Below are 15,003 nucleotides of genomic sequence, written 5' to 3'. Positions count from 1 at the left end.
TCCGAATACAGAAAAGTTCAGAAGGGAAGTTAAGTATACGTCAAATAATAATAATACCAAATGATTTAATTTTTATGAGAAGACTATCAAAGGTGTTAGATATGTCGAGATTGTAAAATTTACTAATTATAGAAATGACTACAAACTTTTGGATTGTGTAAGTGAATGGCAAAAAACATTGGGAACCAACCAAGGGAAGGGGGGTACAGGATGTACTAATTTATGCTTTTGGTTTTTTTACGTTTTCTAACGCCAAACAAGTTATATTGCCAGTGATGGCTACTGTAATTAAAGGTGAAATTTATAGGTGTCATTTTTAAGTGAGGAAGCAAGATAGTTCACATTACATTTAAATTCCTGCATATTGGTACTATCAAGCAAACATGGAAGGAATTACAATCTAAAGAGAGAAGCTATTAGAGGAAACGTTTTTCTGCATCCGAGGGTTTCTATAATGAAGTGATACGATTTTGTTGATTGGAGATATTTAGATTTAAGGGGTACAAATGCAGTAAGTTCAACGGAGCACATTTCATGGAAATACTGGATATCACATTGCAGAGATCGGACAGGGGCTAGATCTTGATAGACAGTGTAGAACTTGTTAGGTTAAAGACTTTTAGAAATATAAGATATTGTAAGATGTGAGAAGTTTTCTAGCCTGGTAGAGGGAGCTTACTTTCTTCATATTTCTTGTCTAATATAAATGACATTTAACCAAAATGAAATAAAAGAACATTTCAATATTTGAGTAAATTTCAATCAATTTTAAGCTAATGGGAACTGCTATCTAAAACTATGAGGATTTTCTTTTCATTATAAATATTTACTTATTGAGTTGAGTTTTTTGGAAATCCGACGATTAAAAGGTTCAAAGATGCCAGTATTATGAACCCTTTTTTGGTTCCCCGACAAAAGGAGGGTGGACCTAAAAATTCACCTTTGTCCGTTCATCTGTCTGCACTTTTCTCAATAACTACGCCTTGGAATTTAAAAAATTTTTGCACAAACATTAAACATGATACAGAACGGATTTTCCGGGAAAATACCGGTTGCCCCCCTAGGGGTACCTTTTGGGTTAAAATGGCTAAAATTGTTGTGCTTATTAAAAAAATTTGATGTCTTGGATTTTTATAAAACTTTCTAAAAAGTTGTAATTAACTCATTTCTGTATAATTTTGTTTGTCTATACTTCGCGATAACTCTTGGGTGTGCCCCAGGGGTTCTTTTAGGGGCTAATAAAAATACTCCATTTTTTAGACTATTTATCATAGTTGTCCAAAATTTCCTCTGTATGCCTATTTAGCAGTTTTGCATGGTGCTGAACTCAAATTTAAATATGTTAAAACCTAAAACTGTACCGTTCATTCATTTTCACCAGGATTTGATGTCCCCTCGGGATTTTGGGGGCTAAAGGAGGGGGGACAAGTGCTGAACTTAGTCATTTTTTTTTTTTAATGCCTCATTCACTGTGCACTCACAGGGAACCATGCATGCTTCACTTGTTAAGACTTGTACTGTGATATGACGATGCAATTTAGTTTCCTTTTTTTTCAACCGATTCGCTCCAAACAAGGCATGTTGCCATTTGTATGTAAAGGGCTTCGGGATTATATTTACAGAGACACTTTGTAGTGAATTTGAACAAAGAGATGTCTGTTCACATTACATTTGAACTTCTGCATGCCAGTCACTACAGTCTAAGAAATAGGAGACTGAGAGGGAATTCCAAAGTATAGCAGATGTCTATTTAATTTGCCAGACTTTTACCAGCTCGCCGCGTCTTCGAAAAGCGAATAAGGAGGCGCGGGGAAACGCAAAACTAGGTCAAATATCACGCCATTTCCTCACCTGTATATTTCACTTAATAAACCTTAACTGAACACATCAATTCGTCTCCCCCCCCCCTTTTGTTTCCACCTTTGTGTCAAGGCTTCGGGGTTCAATCCTACATTCCGACCAAAACTTTCTTTTACACTTTTTTTTTTTTTTTTTTTAATATAATAAATGTAAACAGAACTTTTTTTTTTTTTTTTTTTAAATAAAAACTTTTTGGTAAATTTTTACCAAAAACATTCAACATTTTCCTTTAAAATGACTGATAGATTTTTGGGTATGCTGAAAACAAATATTATATTTAAATTTTCTAAAAAAAAAAAAGAAAAAAAAAAAGGTAATTAAGCAATTTCCTTATGTTAAAAGTGGTGGTCAGTGTTGTACGTACAAGTTCACATATTTTTGGCATAATTAATATACTCAATATTCACAGCAAGCTATAACATATACTGACCCAACGGGTCACGATTAGTTCTGTATAAAATAAAAACTTACCTTCGCGACAGATGATAGGCACAAGGAGGTGTGGGCGATCTTGAGAGTCTGTGATGAATTTTGCTGTGACTTCCTGATTGATCATTTTTCTCATTTCCCTTTTCAGATGCAGATTTTGCCATTTCTTTCTTGGAAGTAGATTCCATCGGATAATCCGAAGAGTTTGTACATTCGTAATTATTATCAAGTTGTGGACTGTTCGTTTGACTTGGGATTGGGGTGTTACCACTTAAGCCTGATAAAAAAAATCAAACGCAAAAATATTTTGGAAAATCTGTCAACTCTTAGAAGCATCTTGAATAAAGTGAAAAATATGGAACAAATAGACAAACTGTTTACAAAAACAAAAAAAAACAAAAACAAAAAAAACAAAAACAAAAAAAACAAAAACAAAAAAAACAAAAACAAAAAAACAACAAAAAAAACAAAAACAAAAAAAACAACACGCTTTTAGATGCAAATAAAAAGATTCTTTTTTTTCTTAATTAATTTTTGATTTAAAATCCCTTGTCAGAAATAGTTCTTGAGTTTTAATTCTTTTTTTTTTTAAAACCAAAACTGAACTATTTCTCTGGCAGGGAATTTTAAATCAGAAATTAGGAAAAAAAATAAAATAAATAAAGTTGCTTGTTAAAATATAGTTGACAAATCAATTTTTTCAATATCATTTTAAGCAAAAATAACATTACGTACTTAATTATGTTGAAAGTAGTAATATATATATATATATATATATATATATATACATATACACACACAAAAAAAATTACAAAAACCATTGAGTAGAACAGCTGTTGTATTTTTAGTAAAAAAAACAAGTATCGCTATAGACAAATATTGCAGCCATAAACAAATAATCTAAAATATTAATTTCAGAGTTATGTCCCCTGTGTGTAGACTCTTACTGCCTACTTTATAACATATAAGAAAAATGCAATTTTACCCAAAAGTTAGTTTTAACTATAACTTTCTACTTGATTTTTCATAATTTATGGATATATTACTATTTTCGACATGACAATTAAGTACGTAATATTGTTTTTGATTAAAACATTAAAAAATTTGAGCTATCGACTATTAAACAAAAAAAAAGGGGGGGGCAGATAGAGAGGAATAAACGTGCATTGGCTACTAGTCTCTCGCTCCTTGACAAGGTTCTAAAGAGTCGCCAATCTGATAGGCCCTGAACTGGCATCTAAGCTTCAGCCTCTGTCCCATCAACGAAACGTTGCATCCTTCTGCCTGTTCTACAAGTATTTTAATGGTGGATGCTCTAACGAACTGCAAGCACTTGTGCCCCCACGACATAAACACCCTCGACAAACCCGACAGGCTGCAAAATCCCATCCCCACACTGTAGAGATCCCTAGATGTAAAAAAATCTTTCTACTCCAGTAGTTTCTTCCCCAGAATCGCTAGACTTTGGAATTCCATTCCAGGTCCCTGCTTCCCCAATTGTACTGACGTGCAGAAGTGCAACGTGAACTGACATCTTGCTGCCCAAATCCCTACATAGTACCCCACTAGTTGTTTCCCCTGATAGTAGCCCCCTACACTAAAGTGGCAATGTGCCTTGTTTGGGGTGAAAATGTAAAAAAAAAAACAAAAAACAAACGTACTCATTTCACAATGATCTCCAACTTCAGGATTTTCAGAGTTATTGCCTTGAGGCACCAATTGGTTTGAAGACTTGAGCATGTTGATGAAGAGGGCAGCTTTACGCTTCCGTTCAGCTTGAAGTTGTTTTTCTTTTGTGGCCTGAGCCAGTTTCTCCCGAGCAGCCAATGCCAGACGATCCTTTAGTTTCTCTTCAGCTAAAAAAAAAAAAAAAAAAAAAAAAAAAAAAAAAAAAATATTATATATATATATATATATATATGAAATAAAGATCAATCAAATATTTTATTTTAAAATCAAAAATATTTTTAACCTTTATTGATTATAGACAAGAAAAGTCGTATTTCTATCTGTCCAGCTAAAACTCAGAAACAACCACTGATACACTTACAAACCTTATAGTCAAATTCAGTTAATATTCATAAAATGAAATTGTCTTTATACAGAAATTTAAGTACACTCACAGACTTTATAATGCTAAAGATAATCAATTTACAAAACTAGTTGACGCCACGAGCACAGGTCACTGTGGCACAATGATAATGAACTCTTTCTGTATTTCCTTATCCTTGTGGGGAGACAAGTAAAATTAAAACTAAGCTGGTGCCGTTATCATCTCAAAATGTCAGCATACATCAGCAGGCTAGATTGACAGATGTTTATAAAATGCCAGCCATGTCAAAGCAATTGGGGCAGACAGGCGCAAAAGGTCAAACCTACTTAACCAACACCAGGAATTGTAAAACAAGAACAACATTTTAATTTTTTAATCTGTATATTTTGTTATACGGCATTCACCGCGAGTTGAACAGACTTTCTCTAAAGGAGGAAATATCAAGGGAATATTAAATTCACAAGCAATCCCCAGTCACCTGTATAATAGGCTTCTTTCTCCCTCTCGTTTTCGTCATCATGAGAGAGATAATCAGTTGATATTGGGAGACTTGAAAGTGGGTTTCAAAAAACAAAAAAAATTGAACTATTGAATTTGTCTAGAACAGGTCTAATTAAAAATTACTTCAAATTGAAAAAAAAAAATTAAAAAAAAAAAAAAAAAAAAAAAAAAGATACGCTGTTTACTTTTTTCATACAAGTGTGATTCCAGCATAACAATCCCTGCCAATACTGACATCGTTAAGAACTGTTAAGGTGACATAGCTGACGACATACTAAACCATTGATATAAAAGGGACTTGTCTTATGCTTAAAACTAAAGGAGTTGGTTGCTGTGCTCAGGAGATAACCATTTCAGATACATCCCCACGGGACAGACACACCAAATGACATTTTTTCCCCGATAAACAAAAGTTAAAGTCTATTTTAGGATCACTATTTTCATGAAATAGCTTAGCGTTAATATGAGAGTAATGAAGTTTAGATTGTTTTAATCCAAAGCAGGAGATTATGAATAAAGACGTAGTAGATGGTGTGATGAAAGTTGGGTATAGCAGACAAGTTTTTTCTATTGTTTTTATTATCTTAAAAAAAAAAAAAATGCACGCACTAAAATCCTATGTTTTACAACTGATTATTAATAAAAATAAAAAAAATGCACACACTAAATCCTATGTTTTACAACTGATTATTAATAAAAAAAAAAAATCAAGAATTTACAACTGTCTAAAGATTAATTTTATTTAGAAAAAAATAAAAATGAAAAAATTTTGATTACGTTTTAAATTAAACAAAAACTCTAAATATTTTATGCAAATTTATGGATTTTATCTAATTTATGTATTTTCATGTTCAGTCGAAACTATATTGGTACAGATTAACTATTAAATTGAAAAAATTACCTAATTTTCTATCCGTATCCTCTTGCGAAGGAGAATCTGTTTTTTCCAATTTATCATCAGAAATTATTTTAGTTTCAGTCGATTTTTTGCTTAATTGCACTTCACCCCGGTCTGTATCAGGACTGTTCGATCGAGATTGTTTAGGAACGTCTGAAAAAACAAAAATGAAATTTTTTTTTAATATAAATTGATGCAAACAAGTTGTTTTTTTTAATACCATGTCACTTCTAAATATCAACAATTCTAGGTAAAAATTAAATTTTTCTCTCTTTTTTTTTTTTTTTTTTTTTAAAGATTTTCATCTTCAAATGACATTTGAGGATGAAAATCTTTATAGCTATAAAAGCGAGAAAAATGAAAAGATAAAAATCCGATGACCCCTCCACGTAGCAATTTTTCAATTTTGGTCTCTTAGCAGCCCTTTTTTTCTTGCTGGATGACAACTGATAAAAAGCTTTCCACATGTCTGAATACTCTACATATCAATTTACAAAACTAGATAAATTTGTTGAGTATATAGGTTGAGAAGTTTTCTCACATTCTTGCTTTTATAGATATATAGATATGTATACGAAGAGTATTTAAAAAACAATGCCCCATTGTTTTTATTTCAATCGAATCGATCAAAGAGGATTACAAATTGCATTGCTATGATGACTGAACTTATGCATTCTTAACCTAAAAGTTGCAGATATTGACAGCGTGAGACTAAGAAAGCAACTCCTGTCCTGGAATTCATCCATACACAAAAGTGAACCAATCAACATTCACCGGCACCTGTTGAACATTTAAAGTCAATGCAGTCACAGAAAGCAGGTTCTGAACGTCCATGCACACACACAAAAAAAAAAAAAACACTCGTTTAAAATGGTATCAATCCTTTCTTTGTAGCTTTTCAACTTTTTGAGTAAAAAAAGCTTTACTTTTGGAACGACCCTCATATATGAAGAAATGGTTTATAACCAAAACAATAGATAACTATATAGCTAAAACTTATAATCGTGAGGAAAATATAGGAATGTTCCAGAAAAGAGGAAGAATTAGATCTTTCAGAGCTGAAGTAAATATGTATTAAACAAAATGATTTTTATTTAAAAATTCAGATAAAAAAAAAATACAAATCTTTGATATATGTACCAGTCATTTAATAAGATAGCATATTCCACAAATCATGGAAATTGATCAAATAGTTAAAAATCAAATTTTATGAGCAGGAAGAACATAGATCCATCGACCGCCATGTTTTTAAAATTCAAGGGCGGACAACTCTACCAGAATTTACAGATTGTGCTATGACTTAAAAATTGCTTAAAATCATAAAATTTTATTTTTTAATTAAAAAAAACTACTTGATCAATTTAGGTGATTTTGGGAATATGACATCTTTGTTCATGATGATTACGTATCTACATAAAAATTTTCTGTATTTTTCTTTTTAATTAAGTGTAATTCTAAATAAGCATCAACAAAATTACAATAGGAATTTAGATTTGTGTACGATCATTTCAGAGACAATATCTTCATCAGCACAAAATATATACACATATATAAATGGAAAAACCTAGATTTCGAATGTTATCTTTTTGTAGAAAAAAAAAAAAAAAAAAAAAAAAAAAAAGTGTTGGGGACGCACCCTTACTACCGGGAATAATGAACTCTTCTTTGACGTCACTTCTGGTTAACAAGAACTGGTTTATGAAATCAGAGAGACACGTGGAGAGTATGGTCTTCACTAGTTCAGCAGTGAACAATTTACCTCTTTCATGTATTTTTGTTAATACATTTAATTGTTACTGTCTTCCACACCAACACCACAACAATTTGAAAACAATATTTGAAATAGTAATTTGTTCAGAAACTTATTTTAGAAAAACAAATCAAAAAGAAAGAGTGGAGGAAAAAAAAAAAAAAAAAAAAAAAAAAAAAGAAAAGAAAAGGAAACATGGATTACCTCCTTCCGTTTCATCTTCACTGCTCTCACAAGCAAACACTGGACGCTTTTCTAATGGCACACTTTCTTGTTCTTTCGTTTTTGTTTTGATAGAAAAACTCACTCCTTTATTTTGAGCACATTTTTGTTCTTCCATTTTTTTACGTTCTTTTTCAAATTCCTGAAAAGAATTTTAATTATTCCGTTATAATGAAGTTTAGAAAACCAATACAATGCAAATTCTTTTTTAAACATACATTTATTTAAAATCAGATTTTCAGTAAATATAGCACCTTCAGGGTTAGTGTAAGTTTGTGTTTTTCTCTTGTGGCATGGTGTCATTAGAAAAAAAAAAAAATCTGATCTTTAAGGATATTTTTTAAATGTTCAAAATTAGGAACGTGCAACTCCCATGTGAAATTACGTTTTTTTCTTCTCCGATGTAAATGCTGTTTCAATTTAAATTCATAAGTTTTGAACGCTACATCACATGAAGTTTACTTTAACAAGTGACACGATGCAACGATAAAAGGCAAACCAACCATGCAAGATCCCCTTTCACAAGTGAAAAATTTACTTTCACCATGACTAATGTTTATGAAAAATTTTAAAAAACAATCCAAGGCATGGTTATTGAGAAAAGTATGAACGGGAGTGAATTAGTAGGTCCAATCCCTCCTTCGCAAAAAAAAAAAAAAAAAAAAAAAAAAAAAAAAAAAATCTCCATTCTTTTAGGTTTAACATTATATACTTCCTGTTATGACATGTTTTTACAAGTGGACAAAAAAAGACAGGTATGGGAAATTGAAAAAGTAGATTAAAAAAAAAAAAAAAAAAATTCAAGTAGTTTTCACCTTGAGATGAAGTTGTTTTTTGAACTTGTAATACGGATGATGTAAATGATCTTTGTTTAGAAATTCAAAACGTGGATCACATTTATTCTTTACGACCATCTCAAATTCTATCCCATTTTTTGCAACATAAAGTGCCATCTTGTCGATGACTGGCTGTACATCCGGGGCTGGAGGGATTATATCGCTTCGACAACCAGAATCACTTGAAAGACAAAATAGAAGAAAATAAAGATTTTGTATGTTTGTTAAAAACAAAAAGGAAAAACTTGAATTTTTATGTGAAATGCTTAAAAAAATTTTTTAATATACATTATTTCCTTTATTCTCAGTTATAATAGAAATTTTAAAGATTTATATTCTGATTTAATAATAAAATTGAGTTTTCATCCAGTTAAATATTTGATATTTTCAAGATTAAGTAGCGTTGTTATTTACAAGTTTTGGACTGTTCTCATCTCGGTTGGTTCTAAAAATTTCCAATTGCTTAAAGTATAACTAATCATTCAATGCAAAATGGAAAGACAGAACATGAAAATCAAACATGGCATACTGCACCAAAACAGTACTCACTCTTGTTCGATTGAACCCGTTTCCTCCAAAGTATAAAATTCTCAAATGATCCCTAGTCACATGTGTATGCCCGTCAGGGGAGATGACGTCATAAGTTGTCTTTTTGTAGCAGAGAGATGTTGCCATCCCCCTACATATACCCCTAATATTCCCAAATGGTTACTCATCATCTGGTACTGACCAGACTAAACGTTGCTTAACTTTGGTGATCAACAAATATGCAAATGTTTTGGAAGTCAGTTTTTAGTTTTAGTGAGAAACAGGAATTCATTTTTATGATTTTTTTTTTTTTTGCACAATTTTTGACTCTTATTATTTAATCCAACTGAGGTAGATATTCTCATCCAATTAAACATGACAATCCAAGACAAGGAGAATAGTTCAAAACAAAAATGCTTTAATAAAATTTGGAATAAAATGCTTTAATAAAATTTGGAATAAAATGCTTTAATAAAATTTGGAATAAAATGCTTTAATAAAATTTGGAATAAAATGCTTTAATAAAATTTGGAATAAAATGCTTTAATAAAATTTGGAATAAAATTTTTTAATAAATGTTTGGAACAAATTAATAAAGAAAAATAATTAGTAATTTCACAAAAGTTTTCATTTCAAAATTTAAAAGCCATGCCATCACAATTTCAACAAAATTCTGAAACAACTTACCTTCCAGCGGTGTTCTCTGGCGAATCACACGAATCATATTTGGGCAAACACAAAGGTATTGCATTATCCGTTCCTGGTGGGGGAGGTTGGTGAGATTGTGGCAAGGTGACAGGTTCAACACCAGGAGGGGGAGGAACATTTGGACCATACACAGGTTGAGCCATGAACGGAGGTTTTGGGTTCGATTTCGATTCACTCTCTTCTTTTGCTTTACTGGTTTACAAAAAAAAAAAAAAAAAAAAAAAAAGTTTTTTTTTGTAATTTTTAAAAATACTTCATCAATCACGCTTAAGCACAAAATATTTTCATCAGGGGAAAAAGTCTGGCTTAAAAATTATACATAATAAACAGATCCATCCAGATTTAGAAGTTAACTATACTAAAGGACATTGAATTATTTAGAAATATTAATGTGATACTATCAGCTAGATGACACGTACACCCATATGCTACGAACAGTTAAATATGGAATATCTGAGGAGAGAGAGAGAGAGAGATACATTGGTCCAGGTAAGGAGTCTGACCAGATAGTTATTAACGTTTCCCCTGGAAAGTGGGGGGGGGGGTAAAAGAGGGAAAAAGAAATCTAACAAAAGAGGAAACGGGTTTATCAGCAGAACAAAGGCATAGGAAATTATTCATCAACACACACACACACACACACAAAAGGCAGCTAAAATAACACTGTTAAGCAAGGTGTGGCAGTTATTTTAGGACAAAAGACTGAACAAGGGATTAGTCAGTTGATTTTAGGTGCTGGCTGTGGGTTTTGCAACAGTCCAGTTGATGGGAGTTTCCAGTTGAACTCAGTGGCTTGGAGAAGATGAAGAAATGAATTGATCAACCGGCTGATGAATACAGCTTTGACAATAGATGTAGATTTTAGCGTCAAATTTATGCATAATTAAAGTTTGATCTGAGCTTATGACGTATGAAGGAAGATATCTCATTGCTTGATTTTGATCATGTTATCAAGATGTCATTTTGAAGATCAAGCTAAGTCTTGCATAGCTCGGACAAATCTAAGAAACTGTATTGAAATATTACATAGCCAAAAACAACTCATTAAGAAAAATCCATAGTTTTAAGTGCAATATGATAAAGTGCAAGAAGCAATGTCAGCTTCTAGCTACATCAACAAACACCGTGCAGTAGCATACAGCTCTCTCATTAAGTACAGTTGATTAGGTTCTTGTCCAGAACTGAACCTAATCAACAAAGGCAGAAAAAGCTTTATGATGGATGCACTCATCATGGAAAGAAGTTGTCATATTCCAAAAATTACGTAACCTGATCAAGTAGCTTTATTTTTAATGAAAAAAAAAAAAGTAAATTTTATAAGGAAAAGGAGACTGTCTTATGTTGCCATCTAAAAAACAAAATAAGTGCAGATAACTCTACAATAATTCAAACTTACAAGATCAGTTTAAAAATGATATTCTTAAAAAAAAAAAAATAAATAAATAAAATAAATGAATAAAATGAAAAAAGGTGCAACTACACCATAATGATAAATTTCAGAAAAACAAAAAATCAGTTTAAAAAATAAAAATAAAAAATACTTAAATATTATGGCATTATTTAAAAAACACGAGTTTTCAATCTTTATCTGAATAAATCATTGCCATATTGTTTGAGAACACATAAGGGAAGTAACTCAGTTATGCTAAAAACGAAGAATGCAGCTTATATTTATGATTGTTAACGTGCAATTTATGAAACAATTGGCTATAGTTACACTTGGAACTCTCCAGTGTTTTTTAGCCAAACATTTTATTGTTGCTCATTTCATCAAAAAAAATGTTTCTTTAATAATTTTTCCTACTTTATTGTTTTTCATAATTTTTGGATAGTTTCATTACTGTGACATGACAATCAAGTAGAGACCATTGGTTTGTCTTGAAATTCAATATTTAAAATTTCGAATTTCACTATTATAGTGCAGTTGCCCCCCCCCTAATTTTTGGAATATGACGTTCTGTAACGGGTACATAATGATTTTTTTGCCATTGAATTTGTTTTTAATTTAAAATGAACTATGACTTGCCCGCATTTTTATTATAATTACCAGAAGAAAAAAAAAAAAAAAAAAAATTAACTAAACTAAATACACCTTAATTTTTTTAATTTGGTAAATGTCATTTTTATATAATTGTACACAAATAGAATTACCAAATAATGAAACTTACAAAAAGTACAAAATCAGCACTTGTTAATGGGTGAGGTTATTAGCATAAAAAATTTAAGGATTTCAAAGAAATAGGGGGGGAAAAAAAAAAAAAAAAAAAACTGAAACAAAACCGGGGAGGGGGGGGGGTTCTTATTTAAACTTCGACTGAAAAAAAAAAAAAAAAAAAAAACTCTTTATAATGTACGTACCCATCATGGAACAAAAATATATTTTTTCAAAAATCGCGTAAATGGATCAAGTAGGTTGTTTTTATAGAAGAAAAACAATTTTATGACGAGCAAGATGGGAACCGCCATGTTTATTTTTCAATTTAAGAGTGGACAACTCAATTCGACTACAGAGATTTACGAATAGTGCTAATCATCAATGGCTGCTAAAAATGATAAAATTTAATTTTCTTAGTTAAAAATAAAAATACTTGATCAATTTACGTGATTTTTGAAATATATCTTTGTTCCATTATGGGCACATACCTCATGAAGAGATATATATATATATATATATATATATATAACTACTTAATTTACTCACATAAATTTATATATGAAAGTATAGATTTATGCTTAAACTTTAAGTATTTACTTCAAAAGTGCTCAATACGTAGGTAGAGCTAGTTAGTAAGTTTATTCAGTGTAGCTTAATCGCCATATATTTTATAACGTACACTATATATATATATATATATATATATAGTTTATGATGGTTGTAAACACACACATATAATATATATATATATATATATATATATATATATATATATATATATAAATTAGAAGGGAGTATTTTTTATTTCGCGTTTCATCCACTCTAGGATTCTTCAGGCTGAAGAATCCTAGAGTGGATGAAACGCGGAATATTCAGTGTAGCTTAATCGCCATATACATTTTATAACATTATATATATATATATATATATATATATATATATATATATATATATATACACACACACACACACACACACATATACATACACACACTTTTTTTTAATCAAGTTAAAAAAAAAAAAAGAAAAAAAAAAAAGGAGGCTGATACAAAAATGGAAATTAAAAGTTGCATACAAACCATACAAATTCATGAAAAAATAAACAAAGCAAATTACAGTTTGTTAGCATTTTTGAAATATATCTTTGTTCCATTATGGGCACGTACGTCATGAAGATTTGTGTTATATATATATATATATATATATATATATATATATAAATAAAAATAATCACTTTTTTTTTTTTTTTTTTAAATCAAGTAAAAAAAATTTACGAAAAAAAAAAAAATATACAAAGCAAATTACAGTTTGTTAGCATTTTGTCTGGCTGTAGATGCTCTCACAGATCGTATAAGGTCGCCGTAAGATGTATTTTGCACATCCACTACAGGCAGTTTTACTGGTTTGCGGCATTCAGCAGGTTGAGACTTAACAGTTAAAATCGGATGCAAGTAACCTCCATCATTATCCTCATCATCATCGTTATCGTCATCATCTGAAAAAAAAAAAAAAATAAATAAATAAATAAAAATAAGATAAAATAAATCAAATGCTAAAGTGTAAAAAAAAAAAAAACCCAAAAAAACTGGCATTTGTGAAATTAAAACTAACAACAAACTTATATATTCAGTAAAATTCTTATTTGCAAAAGATTTTATAGTAATTACCAAACCATTTTTGGTCCCCCGACAAAAAGAGGGTGGACCTGTAAATTCACCCTTGTACGTTAATCTGTCCACACTTTTCTCAATAACTACGCCTTGGAATTTTTTGAAATTTTGCACAAACATTAAACATGATACGAGTAAAAAAAAAGTAACAGAACGGATTTTTCAGGAAAACCTTTTGACCCTTTAAAAATTATTTTAACCGGCTAAAGACCCATAAAAAAACGGTCCATAAAAAAATCCAATCATTTGAGACCCCTAGCGGCTTAATTTTGAAAAAGATAAAATTTGAAAACATGGAGACAGAGTTTTATAAATTAGATTATGATGAAATTTTGAACACATCACATGATGACACTTCAGATGGCTGTATTTATGACCATCTGACTTGGTAACTTATGGATTAATTAGCATACTAATTAGCATATTTAAGTTTCATTTTAATGGCATTAAGTAAAAACATAAAAACAGTTAAAAGGTTTATCATCACGCTGGACACCATCATTTGTCATCATCACACCGTGAAAAATCCAAGATGGCAACCATGACACAAGAGAAATTAACAAGATATAGTTTGTAACGTATCAAATTCAAGGAAATTTTGTACAGATTGCAATTCTGCTTTATGTTCTAATTATATTAACATCTATATATATATTTATGGTAGAGGTTTAGGCTTCTTACCGTGGGGTCCTGAGATTTCGAATCTTGCTAGATTCAGCCACTCTGAGTCGTAGACAACGAAACGTGTCAATGGATAATTATATTTTTAAAATAATATAATCATGCCGCTCCCCATTTAGGGGGTACCAAATTGGTCAAAGGGAAAAATTATTCCCAACTCGCATTTAGGTAAAAATGCACTTTCGTATAAATAATTGAATTCATACAAAAAGTATCGCTAACAAAACAAAAAAAAACATCTCTCTCTCTCTCTCTCTATATATATATATATATATATATATATATATATAGTAGAAGTCTGGGATACATTGACCCTAGAATACGTTTTTTTTCCAGGTTATGATGTGGAATACAATGTTTTTCTGGCCCCTGGTTACAGTATTTTCCCTGCTTTATGGTGTTATGTTATTTGATTATACATGTGCAATTTTTAATGCCACACCCTGGAGTTCTAATATATATAAGTTTTGTGGTTAATTCTGAAAATCAAAATATAGACACATATTCGATTTAAGAATTTATTGTTTGACAAAAGGAATATATAGAAGGGGGTTAAGTTAATTTCCTTAATCCATGGATTTTCAATAATGGGTCATACCATCAGAGGAAATGAAATGCGGTTAGCAAAATGTTCAGCTGTGAATAGACACATATTTTGCTTTGCAGCACAAATATTGAAAAAGGTTTTTGGGTGGTGAATAATAATTATATG

At 30.6% G+C, this 15,003-nt stretch overlaps 1 protein-coding gene across 5 annotated transcripts in view; it reads right to left on the bottom strand.

Annotated features, from left to right (window-relative positions):
• Positions 1-15,003, bottom strand: part of LOC145279299 (splicing factor, suppressor of white-apricot homolog) — a 71,679-nt gene that overhangs the window by 19,013 nt on the left and 37,663 nt on the right. For all 5 annotated transcript variants that reach the window (XM_080130713.1, XM_080130714.1, XM_080130715.1 and 2 more), the window contains 7 exons: positions 13,246-13,435; positions 9,765-9,977; positions 8,529-8,730; positions 7,696-7,855; positions 5,745-5,894; positions 3,951-4,145; positions 2,332-2,566 (listed from right to left, as the gene is read on the bottom strand). In XM_080130713.1, the coding sequence (XP_079986839.1) occupies positions 2,332-2,566; positions 3,951-4,145; positions 5,745-5,894; positions 7,696-7,855; positions 8,529-8,730; positions 9,765-9,977; positions 13,246-13,435 (1,345 nt within the window). The remainder of the gene's footprint in view (positions 1-2,331; positions 2,567-3,950; positions 4,146-5,744; positions 5,895-7,695; positions 7,856-8,528; positions 8,731-9,764; positions 9,978-13,245; positions 13,436-15,003) is intronic.

The sequence above is a fragment of the Euprymna scolopes genome, chromosome 1 (assembly GCF_053919585.1).
Source record: "Euprymna scolopes isolate OS-2025 chromosome 1, ASM5391958v1, whole genome shotgun sequence".
Classification (NCBI taxonomy): Eukaryota; Metazoa; Mollusca; class Cephalopoda; order Sepiida; family Sepiolidae; genus Euprymna; species Euprymna scolopes.
This window is presented reverse-complemented; position numbering and strand designations above follow the sequence as displayed.